Source organism: Eublepharis macularius, chromosome 2, assembly GCF_028583425.1.
Source record: "Eublepharis macularius isolate TG4126 chromosome 2, MPM_Emac_v1.0, whole genome shotgun sequence".
In the NCBI taxonomy this organism is placed as follows: Eukaryota; Metazoa; Chordata; class Lepidosauria; order Squamata; family Eublepharidae; genus Eublepharis; species Eublepharis macularius.
The window spans coordinates 58,596,252-58,618,456 of record NC_072791.1 but is presented as its reverse complement, the minus strand read 5'-3'; the positions used below and the strand labels follow the sequence as shown (position 1 = coordinate 58,618,456).

The following is a 22,205-nucleotide window of genomic DNA, read 5'->3' as shown; positions in this document are numbered from 1 at the left end:
ATCCAAAGAACCCAAAGTGCAACTGGAAAGAGTTTCTATGTATACACAGTGGAAAATACTTTCCCCTCTGAATACATGTTGAAATCCATTCTGGATATTCTCCCCCTGACCATCAGGAGTTGGGGGCTAGGGGGAGATACAGATGAAGAGGTGGAAACTCTTAAATGCACATGTGTTGTTCCATTCATAGTCCACTGGATCCTCATGGCTGTAGTAAACTTAATATGATATATTCATTATGCTGTGTTTGTTTGTTTTCAGGTAATGTCCCGTTGGGAAGAATACATCAGCAAAGTGAAAGTTAAAGGTAGCAAGCCTCCTGATGTTGGCGATATCTCCATGTTTTTTCCTTTTCATCAATATTTTGCAAATGCCCCTCAGCCAATTTTTAAAGGCAGATCATACAATGAAGACATGGAAATTGCTGAAGGGTGTTTTAGGCATATCAAGAAAATATTCACACAGCTTGAGGTAAGGTCTCTAGGCAGTCAGAAAATATTTTAATGTTTCTTCTTAATTTTGTTTTGAAATAGAAAGTTGTATTTATTTTTCAACATGCATACCATACCATTTGATCAGTCGATTCCCAGGCAGCTTACAGTAGATTAAAAATACAAGAAGGGTGGTCTCCATCCTGATGATGGAGTGGCGAAGGGAAATGCTGGGAGCTTGTAGCATTAAAGCCTGATTCTCTGATATTGTTGCTGCTGTCCTTAAGAGAGTTGTACTGAGTCCATGGGAAAATAGGCACTCCAGGAGGCATGCTGCCAAAAGGCATCAAATTGGTGCTTTATTACTGTTTTGGTAGGTAGGGCTTCCCATCCAGGCCATCTGCCACATGTATTACCAAGCTGTAGATAAGCACACCAGAGTCAGGATTTCAGCTACAGTTTTTGGTGGCAGGTTAATACTACAGTTAAAAAGCTTTATTGTATGTGAATTCTGCACTGTTTCTGTGATCTGTAGTTGTCCCCTTGTGTTTTCTGTAGGAATTCCGAGCATTTGAATTGCTTCGCAGTGGACTGGATAGATCTAAATACCTATTGGTGAAAGAAGCAAAGATTATTGCTATGACTTGCACACATGCTGCTTTGAAACGACATGACCTCGTTGAGTTGGGTTTCAAGGTAATGCCACAGCGGACAAAATGCTAATCTGAAAGATTTCCTGCTTTAACTATCTGTCATCTGCTGTCCTGAGGTTAATGACATCTGATATTTTTCCAAAGTGGTTCTAAAGTGTGCTTATGTTTGCCTTTCAATGCTGATTGTAGCAAAATGGTTCTTATCTGAAGGTTCTAAAAATAACAGATCAAGGAAGCTATTTATTTGACATTTGTATCCTACTTTTATCATTGCTCAAAGTGGCTTATAACCAATTAACATAAAATACTACCATAACAATAAAATGAACACATCTGAGAAACAAACACTACAGGGCACTTAAAACCAGGACTTTTACCTGCAATGATCAGAAGTTCATGAGCTTAACCAGAATCTCATGGAATTGCACTCATAACTTAACCAATTAAACCAGCCCTACACAGTTCATGAAACCTAGCCAGCAAAGTTGCTCTTTGTAACTCCCCTGGAAAGGTTTTCCTCAGGGTGGTTGCTGCTGCATAAAAGACTGAAGATGTACCTCCTGAAAAGAAGTTGTTGGGTTGAACTAAAATGGCGAGCTGGTCTACAGAAGGAGAGACGTTCCTTCAAGCATTTAAGTCCCAAGTCTTGAAGGAATATGTTTCTCTCTTAAGGTAAAATTAAATAGAATCCAGGGTCTATTTCAGTTCTGTGCTTATTGTGAAGTATAATTGCAGGCAGGCTAGGCTGAGATCATCTCTGGTATGTCAGCCATCAAAGAGAAATACCACAGGTACAGCAACACCACTGAAATGATAGCTATGAGAAGCATCCTGTCACTTTTCATATGGAATAGCCAGAATAGAGACGGCATAGCCAGACTGTTCTTTTCATCTGAGGATTATTTTCACACAAAAAGAATAGTAGCCAAATTTTGCATATTACTAGAAGTTAAACAAATTATACAAATAATACTTTATTTCATAAATAATCAGTTGTTATTTAAATTATGGAAGACTGATAATTCCTTTTTTAAAAAAAATATGCCGCACACCAAACTTGTGCTAATTAACTACTCTGTTTTTAATTTCCTAGTACGATAACATCTTAATGGAAGAGGCTGCTCAAATACTGGAAATTGAAACTTTTATACCACTCCTTTTACAGGTGGGAGTATCTTTAGTTTATGGCACTTTATTTGCTTTTCTGAATACTAATTGGCCTAATATTAAAGCGCTAGGTTGGGTCTTGAGGATTACGAGCAGAATTCGGTTTACAGAATTCTGTTCAAGGATCTTTCCTGCCCACCCCTTCATACTGCAGCACAGCACACGTCCTGAAATGTGGCTGCTGGAGGGTGAGGTCAGTGGATCCCCAGTTTCCATGTGTATATGAAAAATGGAAAGCTGCGTTCATCTACTGTGTCAGAATAGTGATAGTTTGCTTATCACATCTGGTTTTAAAATTATACTTTTGTCAAGAATTAATCTCACTTGTTCTGTCCATGAGACATTTGCTCAAGGAGAGAGAGTACGTTCCTTGCTTTTTGATAGACAATTGCTGTAGGGAAAAAAATGGTTGCTTGAGAATGTGGTAGTAATGAGAAGCTTATTTGTAATATGTGGTTTTAAACCTGCATAGTTTAAAAACATTGAATAAATCTGCAATCTTTTGCTACCTATGAAAAAACACTGTCTTTGTAGTGTCCATGTAAGGTTGAACTCAAGGTAATAAAAGAGGTCAATTATAATTATAATAGAGCCATGTTGATGCTAATGCTTGTAATTTAATCTTATAATCCTTTTCAATAGAATCCACAAGATGGGTTCAGTCGACTAAAACGGTGGATTATGATTGGGGACCATCATCAGCTGCCACCAGTCATTAAGAACATGGCTTTTCAAAAATATTCCAACATGGAGCAATCTCTTTTTACACGGTTTGTCCGTGTGGGAGTGCCGACTGTTGACTTGGATGCTCAAGGAAGAGCAAGAGCAAGGTATGGCAAATGTGTAAGAAGAATTGAAATTTATAGATGCAAGTGCTTGGTTGAAGAGGGGAAAAATCCCTTCTAATATTGAAGCTTGCCCTAAAGATATACATACAGTGGGTCTGTAAATTATGAGAGACAGCAATTGTCTTGAACAGATTTTTTTCTAGATTAGAGGTAGACTTAATCTGTATAATTTCATATGGATAGCCATGTTGGCCCCGGATCTTATATTGTATATTGTCAGTTTTTTTATAATTTTGTGTATTTTTAATACTCAGATTGTTAGCTCCGTGTTTATGTCAGGAATTAAGTTCATAATGAAACCCTATTCATACTGTACTCATTACAGTAATATTTTTGGTGGCACTTTGCTAAGAATGCTTGCAATGTTAAGAAACTAATTCAAAAGTTAAAATACATCTTTTCAGATTCTCTGTTCCTTTTGTCAGTTTATCATGATGAAAGACAGACATGCTGTTGATTCAGTTAATGACAGGAGATACTCTGGAATCAGCATCTTGAGTATATTAGTGCATGTTAATCTAGCCCCAAAAGTGAACTCCTTAACAGTGCAACCTATACCATATTTCAAAGTCAGAATCTAGTCTTTAAAGTAGCCTAGAAAATGGAAAGGAATGCTGTACTAGTACCAGGTAGCTCACGCTTTGCACATGCCAATATATCAAGAAATTCACCAGTAAATTCCATTTTGGCTCCTTTCCTATTCTTCTTGCTCCTCCCTGCTGTTGTATTTAAAATGTTTTCCCTTACTTTTTGAAGGGCTGATATAATCTCTCTGCTCCTCCTTTGCTCTGCATTCTAAATTCACATTTGCCAGATTACTACACTGACTTTTCCTGTATTTGTCTTAACATGTTTCTTCTGTTATGTATTCAGGGATATCCAAGGGACTGATGTTTTCAGAATCTGCGTCTTATATAGTAGCAGGCAGCCAGTACCATCCCCAGTTGTATACTCTGCCTAACTGCTGCCTAACTAGTACTCTATAATATTTATTTATTTCGGTATTTGTGTCTCATTTCACAGAGAGTTGGTAAATGTGGTATAGATATAAAATACCAAAAATACAGATTACATGATCTCATTGCTTTCAATATCCCTCCGGAGGGCGCTGCCTAAATATATGATCGAAGTATCTCTGAAATATCAACCTTGTTAGACACTTCAGTTTAAATTCCTTGAGCATGTTGTAGTCTTTCTTCTCAGTCAAGCATTATTACTACAGTATATTGAGACATGTTTATTAGCGATTAAAGAAATCTCTAAACAATGCCAGCTACTCTAAACAGAATGTATAAAAGTTACTATCTCATCATCTAGTACCATATTTTCAAAGCCCTGCTGCTTGATCTGTATTTATTTGCTGAAAGATACTTTAAACAGTGGTTTCAAAATTTGATTAAAGCTAGAATGAGGGACATTCTTCTTCATCTGTTCTCTATTCCTTTGCTTTCTTTTTTCCTCTATTTTCTTGCTCAAGGGAAGAGATGGGTCACAATTACAAATCTAATTACATTTTTCTTTTTCAGCAATCATCTGATTTAAACTAATCATACATATTTTTTTCAATGCAATATGTTGCATTTAACTTAGATTAAATGTGTGGCTGGAGCTAGGGCCTTTTACAAAAGCCAAAAAGATCATACAGCCCAGATCTCGGTACGGGTGTGTGATTCAGTACCCATCAATTGAATTTAAAAAATGGATGTATGCCTAATTGACATAATCTGGATAAAACAGGGTTAAATGAGGGAATCCCAAATCAAATCAGGACATTGGATTATGATTGCCCAGGTGAAACCAAGTTTATTCAGTTTTGTCTGGCAAATTCTGCTGGCTAGCTTCTCTCAAGATTTCCCCCCTTTTTTCCCTTTTCATTCCAGGCATGCAAGGGAAGGCAAAATCATCTCCCTTGACCTGTGCCCTCATGGCTCCGGGATAGTTTTTCTTCATCTTTCTATATAAAAGGCAAGCCGTACTGGTGATGATGATTCAGTTTTTATCCTGGTGTGCCTGCTCAGGAGCACCAGGATAAAAACTGAGTTGTCGCCAATATGGCCTCCAGAGGGCACGGCCTCAGCAGGAAGGCCAGATGAGCCGATCCATGCCTCTGGAGGGTGTCTCTGCAACAGGAAGACAAGGCCAGCTGGCCCGTCCCTCCAGAGGGCGCCACCACAGCAGGTGTTCCTGCATTCTGTTTTCTAAGGCCCATTTAAAAAAAAAAAAAAAGAGGCTCTGTTGCTAATAGGGAATAATGGCCAGATAAATTTGGGATTCTCTTATCTTACTGAACCAGGTTAGAGAATCTGACCCGAATTCCAGGGATATCAATTTTTTATGTATTCCTGATACCTGGATCCAGATGGAACCCTTTTTCCCCCCTGGTGCACACCTCTAGATCTCAGTGGTAGAAAACTTTTCAGGAAGTGAAAGGGAACATTTGGAATAGCTTCAGCCCAGGAAAAAAAAAGAAAAAATGTTTTTAAATGATGAATATGTGATTATGCAGTTGAAAAGTCAGTGGTTAAGTCAGATTGCAAACAGTTACTTTATACAACTTTTTGACTAGATAGAAAAATAACTGAGTTCAAATAGGTAACCGATGCCATCAATTATGAATATTGCATGCACAGTAAAATGACCAGTTTTCTCTGCAATAAACAAAGAAGCTGCAATAGAAGATGGTCATGGCTGTTTGTGAGAGCTGGTAGTATAGTGGTTACAGCGCTGGGCTATGATCTGAGAGACCCAGGTACAAATCTCCATTCTGTCATAGAAGCTTACTGAGTGACCTTGGGCCAGTCACACACTCTCAGCCTAACCTACCTTGCAGGGTTGTTATGAGAATAAAATGATGGCTGCTCTGGGGTGAAAGGGGGTATAAATGAAGTAAATAAATAGATTTGTAGGGAGAAATCATAGAGTTGAATTCCTGTAGAAAGAGGTCTCCCTCTCCTGTACATGTACACAGCTGTTTCCCCTTCAGTCTGCTCTGAGGGAGAGGGAGTCCCTTGTGCCCCAGAGGAGACTTCAGGGGGAATTTTAGGCTGCAGTGGCAGAGAGAAGGCAAGGAAACTCTGTTCTGCTGAAGGAAGTCCTTTCTGTCAGCAGAAATGTTCTGTGGGATCCAAGCCAGTGTTATAAATAGCTGTGATGTATGCTTGGATTCATCAAGTATTTAGCTTAAACTCTACTGCAGAAGGTTTCAAAATGACCTTTAGATGTTTGTTAGAAAACCAAGCAAATCCATAAGTGAATTCTTTTGTAAAGAAGACCAGGAAATGCAGGCAACAACTTAGGAGTTGGGGACTCTTGCTGTTCTGATTGGTGAAATCCATAAAGGAAACCTAAAATAATGAGGGTTTTCTGTTTCTGCAAGCTTTAACCACTTTTTTCTTAGCTCAGTATCAGAAAAATAATATGGCATGTAGGAATCATGGGCAAAAAATGTCATGGCCTGGCTAAGGCTTGGACATGGTATTTAAACTTGTGTGTACTTGCTATAAGGAAAAAGCCTCACCAGTGTACCGCCTTGCAGCATTTTCTGGACTGACAAATGTATCGTACTTGTATCTCCCCATTTCATCTGCTTGCAGACCTTTCAACGTTCTAATTTACACTGAACATTTCTGACCCTTGTTTCTAGAAGTAGTAGTAATCTCTCTGCTCATTTTCTGTTGTTGGAGATTGAAATCTTTGTAAAAGATTTAAACATTCTTAGGACCTGGTAGTTGCTTGAAAGTGGGTTTTGTTTTGTTAAATCGAAAAATCAATTGTAATGACTAGCAGGATAACCTGGAATATGGCACATTGTGGCCTTGAGGGTACTATGTCAACTTTCTCCCCCATTCCAAAAAAGAATGCCTACCAATCTCGGTTTGGCCATCTCTGAATCACCATCACTTGTGCTGTTATAACCTCAAGAAGTGACTTCTGTGTGCAGATACTCAAGAAATGTATTTGAAGATGCAGCAGGAACAGACTGTGGAACCAGTCTGTTAAGAGATTGCTTTTGACACATTTACGCCATTGCCTGGAAATGTGTGTGTTTTGGAGTACAGTTCAAGGGCCTGATTATTACCTATAAAGGCCTAAACTGTTTGGTCCCTACATATCTGAACATTGTCATATGTCCTACCATAACTCTTGAGTTCCACTGAGATTTTCTCCCAAATTTGCACTTTTGTTTGAATTTGTAGTGACCACTGATGAGAGGAAGGTTAATTTCCTCACCCCTATTTTTTTTGTAGCTTGACACTGTTGTGATAATAGTTTCAGGTGGGTAGTCATGTTGGCCTGCAGTTGATGAGCAAGATCATAGCACCTTAATGACCAACTAGATTTCCAAAGTATGAGCTTTTGAGAAGGGAGCTTTGACTCTCACAAGCTCATAACATGGAAATTTAATTGGTCTTCAAGGTGCTATTGGATCCAGAGCTTGTGATGATAGTCGGATTATGTTTTACAATACTAATCAGTGAATTTGCTTTTAATTCACCAGTTTGAGATACTAGATTGGTGACACCAAAATCCCAAAGCAGTTTGTGTACATTTTAAAAAATGAACTAGTAAAGGGATAAACTCACTTTTGAACTGCTCATCAAGGTTTTTTTTTCTATGGCATTTCCCATAAAGCTTGTGCAATCTCTACAACTGGCGTTACAAGAATCTGGGTAACTTGCCACATGTACAACTCTTGCCGGAATTCAGAACGGCAAATGCTGGTTTCCTGTATGATTTCCAGCTCATAAACGTTGAAGATTTCCATGGTGTAGGAGAATCTGAACCTAACCCTTATTTCTATCAGGTAAGAGAAACACTGTTGGGTTTTAAAAGCCATTTGTATTCATTTGAAATTTGATGCTGGAAGAGAATTTTGTGGATACCATGGACAGTCAAAAAGACAAATAAGTGGGTACTAGATCAAATCAAGCCTGACTCATTCCTAGAAGCTAAAATGAAAAAACCAAGGTTATCGTACTTTGGTCACATTATGAGAAAACAAGATTCTCTGGAAAAGTCAATATGTTAGGAAAAGTGGTAGCAGTAGGAAAAGAGGAAGACCTAAAACAAGATGGCTTGACTCAGTAAAGGAAGCTACATCCTCCAGTTTGCAGGATCTGAGCAAGTGTGTTAATGACAGGACGTTTTGGAGGTCTTTCATTCATAGGGTCGCCATAGGTCAGAGGCAACTTGATGGCCGTAACAAACATACACACATACGCATTACTATGTATAGGTTTTCAGAGTTAACATTTAAAGACAGGATGCCAAACAATGTATGTGGAGAAAACATTCTTATTTACAGTGTACAGAACATTTCCTATCATGATTGGAAAGCAGTGGGGTGGTTCCAGTTCAGTGTTGTTTGGGTGAAATGAGAGTGTGCTGAGAGTGTTCTTCAGCAGGTAGCTGTAATTCTACTGACCTTTTGGAAGTAGGACACCCAACAGCTTTTCTGCCCTTGAAGGAAGGAGAGCATGTCTTTTAAGCAAATAGCTGGATCAAGCAAATGATTTACTGAAGTGCACATGTTTGCTAAACAAAAGAATCAAGGAGAGCATCACAGATAAGTTACATTGGTGTGGTTCTGTTGAAGCCTTCATGAGTGTCACTGCTATTTTTCTCTTCCAAAACACAGAACCCATCATAAAGATGCACAGGCAGGAAGCTGACTGCTCCTCCTTCTATGTTGTTGTAGTTTAATGGTAGCCTAAGACTATATCTTGATTATCAGATGCATACATAAAATTAACGTATTTCTGAAACTTTGCAGAACCTTGGCGAAGCAGAATATGTTGTTGCACTTTTCATGTACATGTGCCTGTTGGGTTACCCAGCAGAGAAGATCAGTATCTTGACAACATATAATGGACAGAAACACCTGATTCGAGATATTATTAATCAACGCTGTGGGAATAACCCCATGATTGGAAGACCAAACAAGGTAACACCCCTGATAATGAGTCACATGTAGTTTTAATGTCTTTGAGAAATGTCAATAGTTTTATTGAATTTGTTTTAAGTTTGTAATGTACCTTGAGTCCTAGTGAGAAAGGAGGACTACCCCAGCCAGTTACACTATCTAGAGTGTCAGACTAGGATATAGGATACCCAAGTATGTGTCCTTACTCTGCCATGGAAGTTTGCTTGGTAACTTTGGGACAGCTGTACACACTTACCCTAACTTACCTCACAAGGGGAGGGGAGAACAGTAAACTGCTTTGTCTCCATTGGGATAAAAAGCAGGAAATAAAGTAAATGAAGTAAATAAATAACAAAATACATACAGAGATCAGTGTCTACTAGAAAGCTGATGTGTTTGTACATAGGCTGTATTTGCTTTGGCCTGTGGATTGAATGTCACTGTGGTATTTTGAATAGCTCAATTCATTTGTTTTTTGTCTTTCATATGATGAGTCTAACTAATCAATGAGAGATCCTAAATAATGAATGCTAATTCTAGTTAGACACCAGATTTATATAATTATGTTTAGCAACAGAAGTCTGTGAAAATACCTGTTGAGTGGCTAGTTGTCAAAAGGCACATATTTGTATTTTGAAAGGAAATACCCAAATTGCTGAAGACAAAAGGCCTGAAAGAAATAAGCCCTGAAGTACAGCACAAAAAGTAATAACAGCTGATTACATTGCTTAAGCTTTCCAGTTGGTTTCTTGTCTCTAGTGGATATTTACAAGCAATACCAATTAACTCTCGAAAAATTGTAACGTTAGTAACTGCATTTCAGGAATCAAATTAACTATGTAAGCAAGAACAGAAAAATGATATACAGCACTTCCTAAATTGCACACAGATGTGTTTTGGTGAAGTTAAATTGCAGTAAAGAAATAGCATATTGATATGTACTTTCAACTACACTGTGTTCAGAATGCAGAGACAATCAATATTCTTAAGTGCATGTTTAACCATTTTTAATAATTATAATGCTTTTATTTTAGGCTTTTGGGGCATATCTATCTAATGTTCAGTCAGAATATACAGAGATGTCCTCAAAGACCTAATACGGCTTTATGCACGGGGGTTCTAACAGTAGTAAGCAAGACAGTGTTCTAAGTTCTGAACATTGTTCTACGTTCTGAAGAAGGCAGTTTTAACTCTCAAAATCTAATTGGTCTTTAAGGTGCTCCTGGACCGAAATCTTGCACTTAAAACGTTGACTTTTCTGTTGTTTTAAACTATCATATTACTACACCAACAGTACCTGGTTAACTGGTTCATAGGTGTAAAGGTACATAAGAGTAAAACTCATATTGCCAGTTTGCCCTGGTGTTTATGTAACTATATATTTTATTATATTTATATACATTTTAAATATTGTTTTAATGTTTTAAAAGTTTTAATATCTGTTGTTCACTGCCTTGGGACCCTGTTAGAGAAGCAATTAAGTTATAAAAGTACACATGAATAAAACCCCATTAAGAAGTGAGGTACATGGGTAATTGAGGACCCCCACACACAGACTCCTTTGTTCACATATAACATGTTTGTGGATTTTTATTTTTATTTTTGTTTTTTGAGCCATATCTATACCACTTTTCTCCCCAAGAAGAATGGAGAAAATTCCAAAATACAATTAAAGTCATCAGTTTAAACACCACAATTTAAATAAACAAAACAAGTAAAGAAAACACAAATGTATCCTGGAATGGTCCTGGTCCACTGAGTTGGCTAATATAGGCATCAGGCTAAGAGCTAGAGGCCAAGAGTTATTTGTCTGTAGCCTTTTGACTTGCACCTCTGGCTAAGTACCTGCAGGCAGAGGAGAAACTAACTCAGCCCAGATAGTATTCAGCTACTGCTAGCAAGCACCCAGGATATTCTCTAGTTTTTGGTGACATTTTCACCATTGCCTAATTCTGTTTCTAAATCTTTTAACTCTGAATGGCCAATTAGCTTTGATAAAACCCAGGTCTTATCAGTATAGCTTTTGACAACCTGGAAGATATATGCATTCTCTCCTGTATAAACTTGTGTATCATTCCTCTGACCAGTTATGCCTTGTGCTACCACTCGCTGTTGTCAGAATGGATTCAGTCCATTTTAGGCATTTTCAGTAGTGATCCCACTTTATGGAACAGCCTTTCAGTAGACATGAGCATGAATCGAAATACGAAGCAATTTTCTTCACAAAATTAGCCATTTCATGTGTTGTGAAGCAGCATTTCATTGTGCCACAGCTTTCACAAAATTCACGACTTTTTTGGCCTGTTTCATTCGCTTTGTGAACGTTTCGTAATTTCAGACAGGCTGGCGCTAATCCATTGATTCCCTAGTCAACAATGGGCCTGGACCTTTTGTTGCCATTGGAAACCCCAATCATAGCCCACTTACCCTTGATTGGCAGCTCTCCTAGCCATCTGGAGAGCTTCCATTCTGCCCTATACAGCCAGGAGCTGGGGGTCAATCCCCTAGGCAGCCAAGTAGGTGGGCCTTCTGTTGCCATGGGCACACCAATCTCACCCCTCCAAACCCTGTCAGCTAACCACAGACCTCCTGTTCTCCTCTATGCCTGTGTTTTCTATAAAATGCCCCTCTCTCTCTGCCTCGTGTTTCAGTCCTGAGAGACAGAGGGAGAGGGAGGACTTGCTGTTGTTGCTGGGATTGGAGTAGTGAGAGAGAGTGTGGATTTGAGATTGTGCTTTGGCTGCTGCTGCTTTAAAAGAGACTGAGAAGCCTCTTTTCCAGCTCTTGGCCTTGCTGTGGGAAGGTCTTTGGGTGAGGGTGCCTTTTTTCTTCCACTCCTCCCCTCAGCCTAGTCTCAGGCCTTAGCCTCCAAATCAACATATTGCAATCTTGGCCAAACTGGAGGGTGGGTGGAGGAGAACCTGCTGAAGTCTCCCTGCAAGTTTGTCATCTCTCTAGGTGAAGGGGACTGTTGAAATGCCTCTGATTTTGACGAATCACTAAACTAACTAATCATTTCGTGAAACGGGTCAATTTTGTGAAAATTTGTGGTTCGCCATTGATGAAAAATGACAAAACATGAACCTCTCGTTTTGGTTTTTTCCATTTCGTGCCCATGTCTACCTTTCAGGATCGCTGAGGCATCTTGGTAGCATTTAGAAAGCCCTGTTAAGGCCCTTGGGAGAAAGTGGGGAAATTAGTTGTTACCTGAAGTGGTCTCCTTGAATAAATATGATTTTATGGTTTATGGGGGGGAATTAGCTTGCAAGGAAGACGGCTATACGAGAGGCGGTAACTGGAATCGAATCACCTGTGTCTATGGGGTCCCAATCCCAATAAGCCAAGCGAGTCTGGTGCTTCAAATCAATCAGTAACTTTTATTAAAGAACAGAACTTCATGCACATACACGGCAATTACTGGGGGGAAATAATCACATACGCAAAGAGAAAGTCCTAGGAAATATAGCCAGAGAGCAAGAAGGAGTAATTATATCTACCTATCCTGGAGAAGGGGTCCAGTCCATGGAGGAAAAGAGTAGCTTTGAACGCCAGCATCCTCGGCCAGGAGAGCAAGAGGCTTAGGGAAGTGACCCTAAGGGAGAAGCCAGAAGGCTTGTACGATTTGAATGGGGCCAGGGCCTACCTAAAATGTGTCCTGAGGTGGAGGAGTGTCCTCCTAGCAGTTAGGACAAAGACTCTAATGGTTAGTTCCTGGGTTGGACAAAAGGTTTGATGGCTCTGGTTGATGGCTGCCAGGGTGTGTGAAAGCAAATGCAAAGTGTGTTCCAGCGCTTGCACAAAGGAATAGTTTTCTGATGAAGTACACCGGAGCTAGGTTGTGTTTTTAGGGAGAAGATGCATTGTGCCAGGAATGACTGTACATGCTTATGAATGCCAATTGATCAGTTCCTCAATCATGGATAGGAGATCTCATCACGGGAGGAGGGAAAGGAATATGCTAAGTGGGGGTGACTCAGCAAGACCTTTATTGCTCTGGGCCTTCCGAGCTTGGGTGGATAGCGGGGCCAGTCGCATCACAATACTCTGCATTCCAGTGTGGCATTCCTTACATGCCTGGTTCTCCAGGGCAGGATCTGACAACCGCAAGGGCTCTCTGGTGGCTGTGCTGCAGCCATTTTAAACTCCAGAGGCTTGTACACTTTTAATACCATGAGCAGTCATATAAAAACTGCTATTAAAATGGCGGAGGCCAGGCTCACTGCTTACAAAGTCTTTGTTAATAGCTTGTGTTTTATATGGGACGGTTATTGGTAGTTCAGCTTTAAATTGAAATCTGATTTGTTGTTATTAGTGCTAATTTCATTGTAAGCCACCCTGGGCTCCCTTTGTGGGAAGAGAGCCAGATTATAAGTAGTCATAAATAGAAATAGAAATATTACTTTAATACCTTCCATCTTTCTGGTAGGTGACAACCGTGGACAGGTTTCAAGGTCAGCAGAATGATTATATCATCCTTTCACTTGTACGAACTAAAGCAGTTGGACACTTGAGGTATGTGGTTAAATAGCCCAGGGCACAATTCATTCCTACCACAGGTGTGGGGCTAATGTGGGTGCATTCACCTAGAGTTTCATAGATTCCTGTTTCCCCTTCACCCACTTCATGCACTCTTCCCATATTTGTATCCAATCTCCCATGTCTATGCTATGGGTAAATGGGACTCTGAATTGTACAGGAATCCTTCCTATGCACTGCACTTGCAGTGGATCATTGTCCAGACTTTTTAAAAACTATAGTTTGGCTATGCGAGGAGAGCCAGTTTGGTGTAATGGTTAAGAGCAGCAGGACTCTAATCTGGAAAACCGGGTTTGATTCCCCACTCCTCTGCTTGAAGCCAGCTGGGTGGCCTTGGGTCTGTCACAGCTTCTCGGAACTCTCTCAGCCCCACCCACCTCACAAGGTGATTGTTTTGGGGATAATAACACACTTTGTAAACCGCTTTGAGTGAGTGTTAAGTTTTCCTGAAGGGCAGTATATAAATTGGTTGTTGTTGTTGTATTGAAGTGTTGGCTTACCGATCTAAATTCTGTTCCAAAGTGCAATGGCAGAGGTCTGCTTAGGCAAAGGCAGTGTGTTCCATTGGTGCATGGTATGTCCCTCTGATGGAAACTGACCACCCTTAGCTGCAGTGAAAGCGTTTGTTGAAAAACAATTCAAAGCTTGATTCCACTTACGGTTTTTTAAATTAACATTTTATAGTCACTTTGCTCACTTCTGTTTAATTATCCCTGTATTTCCAGCTACGTTTTATTAGTGGGGAAATGAGTTTTATCATGCTGAATAATACCCAGTTGAGATTGCCTAAAGATTGAAGGAGTTGTGGAAGATGGGTTTTTACCTAAATGGGAATTTTCTTCTGTATATGAGATGTAGTGCTGCATCTTCTCTTTGCATAGGCATGCTTCAGTGACCACGCTTACATTTTCCCCTCTCTGGTTATCTGTTGGGAAATGGCAATATCTATTAGCATAAATATTTGGATCAGAGCAATTAGTTACAACAGTAGTAATATTGCATCAGTGATTATTTGGGGGAGAGTATGAATGAGCAAGCGCTAAAGAAGTTACAGCCACTGATGCAGGGGTGGCTGCGGGAGACATTTTTAGCAATTGAAGATGGCAAGGGAGAATGTTTCAAAGATTTTCCTGAATAAGGACAATCTTAGGATTTCTTAATGGTGTGCCAGTCTCTCCCTTTTAATCTTTCTTTAAAAATATTCACAGTTCAGAGTGATAACTTACATTTAAAGAGAAAAAACATTACACTTTGATTATCTTAATAAAGTTTTCTGGTGTGCATGTTTATGACTGTAAGATTGCTTTTCTATACACAGACGTTGTTGTAATAAATAAAGCATTGTAGTTGGTTCTAATAGAATATATTTAACTTCTTGAAGGGATGTTCGGCGTTTGGTGGTTGCAATGTCAAGAGCCAGACTTGGTCTGTATATATTTGCAAGAGTATCGCTATTCCAGAACTGTTTTGAACTGACTCCAGCTTTCAGCCAGCTCACTGCCCGCCCTCTTCAACTGCACATCATCCCTACAGAGTATTTTCCAACAGTGCGGCAGGTATGGATAGCTGTCTCGAATTCCATATATATATACTGCTTATTGGAATGTAACAACTGAAAATAGATCTTTTCCTTTTTCTTTGAGTGGAACTCTCATTTTGATTCTTTTGTCTCACTTTTGGTTTTGCTTTAAACTTCTCTTAATAGTAACTATTTCTTCCTTCCAGAATGGAGAACATCCATCTCACCAAGTTCATCTTATAAAGAATATGCCTCAGATGGCCAACTTTGTGTACAACATGTACATGCATATGATACAAAGTACACGGCAGTACAGACAGGTAAAAATACTGAAAGTTAAGAAACTTCTGTCTTAAAACCTGCTGTTTCCCTAGGCATCTGCTGTTGACTTCTGCAACAGATCTGCTTTAGTGATTTAACAGTATGAGTTTTTATTATATTGTTGAATTTTGAATTAATTTTATTGACATAGTCCTTGACTGAGAGATGGGATACAAATCTATGAATTAAAATGTTAATGATAACAATAGAGAACATTTCCTGATAACAAATGATTTGTGAAAACTAGCTTTAAAAATTGCTCATTTGGAGTATTCTACTAGAACAGAGTTGTTGATATGAACAGAAACTGCAGTAGCCAAATACTCTGAGGAACAGGCCAAGACGTATTGTATTCAGCACTAGTTAATATGAGTTACTGGTAACCTTGTACATACATAATCCATACTCTGTTCCCCAGAATACACTCTTTTTTTCCATAATACTGTTAAAATGTTATTTTTAACATCATATTAGTCCATTCTTACAAAAAGATTGAATGACAGTAATCATGCATGTATAAAAATTGTACCAGCTGCATCACAGAAGGAGCCCCAGTTTGTATCCGGCAGCATGAAATTTATCTTTTTTTCCCCCCAAGGACAAAGAAATCCCTAATTTGAGAGATTCAGCTTTCTGAATGCCTATAATTAATCTTCCAAAAAAGAGTGTTTTGGCCATATATTAGGAGATCCAGATGTAGTAATTTCAGAGTTTGAGTGTCATTCTCCCTGTTGGCTAGTGTACCATCAAATCTATCCATGGCTGTCAGAAACATGAGTTAATAGTAGATCAAATTCTGTATAATTATTTGCCGAAATTCTACAATGAATGATAGCACCTTTAAAACAACAAATGAAATAGTATTGGATATGTAGGAAGATTTCTCTGCAGGAGGCCTGTTCAGATGAACGAAGCTGCTATGGTAGAGCATAGGGAGAGAGGAGATCCTGTAGATTTGAGGACTCAAGACCATGTAGGGCCTTATGTGATAACCAGTACCTTGAATTGAGCCTGGTAACTGATAAGTAGCCAATGAAGTGATGGTAGAATGGGAGTAATATGCATGCTTTGCCTAGCTCTCAGTAATAACCGAGCTGCAGCATTCTGCACCAACTGGAGTTTCAGAGTTGACTTCAAGGGGATACCTATGTAGAGTGCATTACAATAGTCTAGTTTTAATGTTACTATGGCATGAATCTGGGTGGCTAGATCGACCGTGTCAAAGTAGGGGGCCATCTTCCGGGCTAGCCTGAGTGGGAAGAAGCCTTTTTTTGGAGCTGCATTTACTTGCTTCTCTAGCAGTAGTGCTGTAACTAGTATAACCTTTGGGGTCTTAACCGAATCAGCAAGGGTCAACTCAACCCCATTGAAAGTGGGGAGCAGCACAATGTCCTTCAATATCTTCACTTTCCCAACCAGTATCACTTCTGTCTTGTCTGAGTTCACTTTAGATTTGTTCACTTTCAGCCACTGACCACAGCTGTCCAGCAGCAACCCAAGATCTCTACTGCTTCACCTGGTGATTTGAGTCAGGGAAGGTCATAATTCTATTATCAAAATTGCTATTTTTTCCTTCATGTGGTTAGCATAACAATTCATATAGTATTTCAGCCTACCCATTACACTTGCTTGATTAAATCAGAGTTTTCTTTTCAGAAATTCTGTACATCTCCTGGTCCATAGCCAGCCTACTTGATTACTGTCACTCAGGTGGGCTTATGCCACACATTAGAGAGTTCTGTATTAAAGCTACCATATAAACATATAGTAACAATCCATATCCAGCCGTCTGTGCATGGAACCTGGAGTTTCCCTGTATTTCTAATTATTCCTGCAGCCCTTTCTGATGTCTGGGAAGATTATTTCAGGACTTATGACCAGTCAGAGTTGGTGGTTGGAGTGAAGAGGGTCAAGGAGTGAAAATGTGCCTCCTCTATTTTCTGCATGCTCTGCTAAGAGGAGGGGGATATTCTTTTCTCTCTCTAATCCAGCCTCCCAACCTGCAACTCTTTTCTTCCGTGTACGTCCTGCAGTCCCATGAATGATCTTTTCAGGGATCAGAAAGGGTTGCAGGAATGAAGAGGAATGTAGGGAAATTCCTTGTGCTTTCCATGCATGGATTATTGTTTACCAGCAAATAACTGTAAGGCTTAAGCAGTCTAACTGTAAATAAGATTCAGAGAATTCCTAGAAAGCAAAATCTAATTTAACAGGCAAGTATATTTAGTAACTGGAAAGTACTCAGTATTTTAACACACCTACATTATATTAAATCTTGGTCTAGTATGCCTAACTTGTCCCAGATTCAAAACTTGTGCTCAAGCTATGGTTGCCAACCTCCTTCAGCTGGGGCCTGGAGATGTTGCAGCATTACAACTGATCCCCAAGCAACAGAGATCAGTTCCCCTGGAGAAAATGATACCTTCAGTGAGTGGACTGTATAACATCACATCCATGCTGAGCTGCTTCCACTCCCGAGGCTCCACCCCTAAATCCCCAGAGATTTCCCAACCCAGAGTTGGCAACCCTAGTTCAGGCATGAACAACAAATGTTTTCATAGCGAATGGTTTTGTTTTCTTTTTAGCAGGATTTATTGCCTCCTCCAGCACTTGTTGAAGAAAGTGACACACTCCACTCTCAAGAAAGTGAAAGAGTTCAGAATCAGGAAGTTGAAATGGAAACTGAAGCTGAAACCAAAACCACAGTAGTGGAGTCTGCAGTAGAGAAGGTGTTGGATGAGAAAGAAAAGGCATCAGAGGAAGAGGAGGAGCATCGAAAGATGCCTGAACATCCTGGAAGGGATAGCGATAGTGAAGACAGTGAAACAGAGGAGGACACTGAGAAATCAACTTTATTGTGTCAAGCAAATGCAGAAGAACAGATCTCTTAGGTGACTGAAACAATGACCAATGCTACATCTGTCCACTAACTACTTTAGTGGGCCAAATCAATGTTAAATAGAAATAAATGATACTGAATATTTGCAGTATCGTTTTTCTACCCTAAATAATAAATGAACTATTAATATTGTAATTGAAGGATTGCTCATATAATTGCAGCACACATTTTTATTTGTGCTGTGTTCCAATAAAGGTTTTTTTTTACAATTTCTGTGACTTCTTAATTTGTACTATAAATGATTTTTCAGTCCAGATCAAATATTATGTTGATGGGTTTCAGAACTGACATGAATCTTCTTTGTTTCTTCATTTTTCTCTTGGGTTGCACAAAAGGAAAATACTATTGCCAGTTTGCTTTGGTTCAGATGTGTAAAGTATCAGAAAAGTCAAATAACAAGTCTTTGTCCTAATTTTGCCTAATGTTTTTGGCCCCAGTTTTTAGCAAATACCAAAGTACATGTTTAAGATCTAGTCTTCAGAAACAGTGAATTATGTAAAACTTTGTAGTACACTTGTTCCTGGACTATAACACTTCAGATTTGTAGTGAAGGGATTGCATGCTTGAAAACTAGCATGTCAAAGAGGGCTGAGTTAGGACCATTGTTCCTGATATCTAGTGTCTGTTGGTAAGGGATTAATACTGCAAAAGCAGTATTAATCTGACATCTGCAGCCTGAAGTGGCATAATCTAGAAACAGTTTAACACATGTTCTGTTTGAATAATTTAAGGCATATTATCAACATAATTAGCTTTAGTAGGAAAGAGAGTTGATGCTTAATTACTTTGTGTGAGAATCACAATTTCATGTAGGATCACAGTTTTTACTGACCTTCCTGGAGAGAAAGTGATAGTTAAATCATATGCAATGAAGCTTTTTTTTAACCCACAATCTGATATATATATGAAAAAGAAAACATTGGTCACTTCCACATGCTCCAATTTTTCCGGGCTTTCCCTGTCCCAAAACTGCATCTTCCCAATCTGCTTCGAGAACTCATCTTTCAACATGCATCATCCTCATGCGTGCTTTGTGGGTGTTTGTTGTGGGGAAAAAGATCCCCAAACCGAAAATGCATTCTTTATCTGTACCTTGTCACAAATTATGTTGGCACATTCTCACCCAACTTTCCTTTTTCCCCCCATTTTTGAGCGCACGTGGGATTGCGCTATACCATTGTCCTGTCTTTCAGCTTCTGTAGAAACTAGGCATGCATAGTACTGCATTCTCTACCATTGATTTCCCACTCAAAGTTTTAAATGCAAAAGTGTTTCATAAATATGTGAAAAGTAGAGTAGCGCAATTGCACGATTTCACATCCTACTATATAAAAGGCAAACTGTGCAACCAACCACTTGCTCTTTATCCCCATGCAGGCGTAGTAAGCAGGGATAAGAAGCGAGTCGGGGCGAAACAGTTTGCCTCCCTGCCGCCTCCTTGGGCTTCCAGACACACAGAAAGGCTCAGTGCAGTGGCGAAGACCTCCCAAGGTCCTGCAGCAGCTGGAGGCGGGGCTGCCTGCTGCCTCCGTAGGGCCTTGGGAGGGCCGTGCACAAGCCAAGCGGCAGCTGAGAGTTCAGAAGAAGAGGAGCCCCTGATCTCTTTCCCGATCCCCCCTTTGACTGATGCTGCCAGCCCGATTGCTAAGTGATCCAATGTAGCAAGCACTGCAGTATGATTCCCTTTATCGTAATAGCGCAAGGACTGTTTTAAAAAGTTTTAAAAGGGGGAATTATACGATTGTGCATGCGAGCCAGATGCTCGCATGCGTCTGGGGGTGGAATAGGTAATAACAAGAGGAGGGGGTGGAGATTTGTGAGAGAGCTCTTCTGAAGCGAAAAAAGCCTCCAGATGCATTGTTATGGTAGATTATCGCATGAAAAAAGTGGCATCAAAAATATAAACAGAACAAAAGTTTCACAATAAACGCTTAAAAACCGGGATCATCACAACCTGCTTGTGCATGGGAAATGATGACATATGTAATGAGTGAAATAACCCGCCAAAGTTCCATTAGCAGGCTGTCCCATTAAGGTCGTGTGGAAACGACCATTGTCTCTGTAGATACCATCTCCGGTGCATGTATAGTAATTAGGGGCTTTGCAAAGCTTTGCATTATTGCCTTTAAAAACAGAGATGTGAAGATGAAAAAAAACTTGCCTCATTCTGATCTTGTGTACAATTCACAAGCTATCATTGTAAAAGCCTATGAAATAAGACTACACAGAGGGGTGATGAACAACTAGAGTAGGTGTTCCAGAGCAACTTGAATTTACATCCTTTCATAAAGTTCCAGATTTATAACTGACAGAATAAACTTTGCAGATAAAATAACAACTATAAATCCACTAGCTAAAAGAATGTTCCAAAGTTAGGGGGGTGGTGCTATCCAGAGTAATTTTTGCTTGTAAAATTTCTGGGATTTCTTGACAAAAATACAGCCCTCTGAAAGAATCTTGAATCTTAAAACTGTTAGTTGGTTGTTGTGGATTTTCTGTGCTGTATAGCCGTGGTCTTGGCATTGTAGTTCCTGACGTTTCGCCAGCAGCTGTGACTGGCATCTTCAGAGGTGTAGCAGCAAAAGACAGACTGTGCACCACAGTGTCACAGTGTGACACTGAGAGATCTCTGTCTTTTGCTGCTACACCTCTGAAGATGCCAGTCACAGCTGCTGGCGAAACATCAGGAACTACAATGCCAAGACCATGGCTATACAGCCCAGAAAATCCACAACAACCATCGTTAGAAAAAAGCAAGATCATTTTTTGTCATAACATCAGATACAGGCTTCCTTTGTTAATGAGGAAAAATTGTCCTCAGTCATTCTCGTACTGTCAGTTTCATGGTAACTGCACTGAATAATGTAATCATTTGTGAATTTGCATTTTTGAATTGTCTTGGCAAAATAAATGGTTTTGAAAATATGTGACTTAAAATTCCAGCAGGCATGAAAAAAATAGCTATTTAACCTGTCACTAAAAGGGGCCTAATGGTGCAGAGATTAGAGTGGGTAATACAGCTTCATAAACCAACATTCATATGCTTAATCAGGGATGAATAGTACAAGGCCTTCAGGCAACATGTGACCAGCTCAGCTAAGGATCGTCTGCTTTCTAACCTATTTTCTAAAAATATTCTGGTATCTAACAACTTATTTCTGCTTTTAAAAAAAAATTAAATCCAAACACTGGCAAAAACAGCTGCTGGTAGCTTGAGATATCCACCCTGAGCCTGCTTGCGGGGAGGGCGGAATATAAATACGATAAAATTAAAATAAAATAAATATTTTTGCTCATACACTTTAACTTGAAGCCGGAATGAATGCAAAAGCAACTGGTGAAAGCATGCAAAACTGTTGCAGTTCTTGTCTGATTAGGGCTGATCCTCTCATTAGACATGTTCTGCAACCTGTTTGAGAATGTAAGTTAGGAGGGAGTTGTAGTCATGATCAGCTAAGGATACCTATGCTAATCCTATCCATCAAAGTCACTGAGTAGGCACAAATTGAGGAATCTGAGACAGCTACTCTTGGAGACCTGTGGAGCATTCCTTGTGTTGTTGACAGCACCCAAAGATGAATCTAAAAATTTAGAAAGCAATTGGACAGCCACAGCATAGTCCTAAGGAGAGAGAACGTTCTAAATTCATTGACTTCAGCAGACTTATACTGGAGTAACTCTGCATAGATTTGCTGTCAGGTGCCATAAAACTTAGATTGTGGGAAACTGTACAGTATCCAGGTGGAGAGAGCTGTCTAATAAAAGTCCTGGCACTTCTATACTTGCACGCGATAAATGTGACACGGTCTGCACATTTATCAGCTACGAATTCCTACATTGCTAGGCTGGAACGTTAGAGTAGTCCTGTTATGCATCGTGAGGCGCTTCAGCATCCTGCTGCTTAAATC

The 22,205-nt window shown here is 39.6% G+C and overlaps 1 protein-coding gene across 2 annotated transcripts in view; it reads left to right on the top strand.

Moving 5' to 3' along the window:
* AQR (aquarius intron-binding spliceosomal factor) overlaps positions 1-18,506 on the top strand; it is a 71,761-nt gene extending 53,255 nt beyond the window's left edge. Inside the window, exons 26-35 of one of the 2 annotated variants that reach the window (XM_054970735.1) lie at positions 262-471; positions 990-1,127; positions 2,178-2,249; positions 2,894-3,081; positions 7,732-7,903; positions 8,873-9,043; positions 13,449-13,534; positions 14,940-15,114; positions 15,284-15,397; positions 17,987-18,506. In XM_054970735.1, coding sequence (XP_054826710.1) covers positions 262-471; positions 990-1,127; positions 2,178-2,249; positions 2,894-3,081; positions 7,732-7,903; positions 8,873-9,043; positions 13,449-13,534; positions 14,940-15,114; positions 15,284-15,397; positions 17,987-18,289 — 1,629 coding nt within the window. In that variant the 3' untranslated portion in view covers positions 18,290-18,506. Of the gene's footprint in view, positions 1-261; positions 472-989; positions 1,128-2,177; positions 2,250-2,893; positions 3,082-7,731; positions 7,904-8,872; positions 9,044-13,448; positions 13,535-14,939; positions 15,115-15,283; positions 15,398-17,983 lie in introns of both variants that reach the window. The other variant, XM_054970733.1, reaches the window with a different exon arrangement.
* Positions 18,507-22,205: the final 3,699 nt, after the last annotated feature.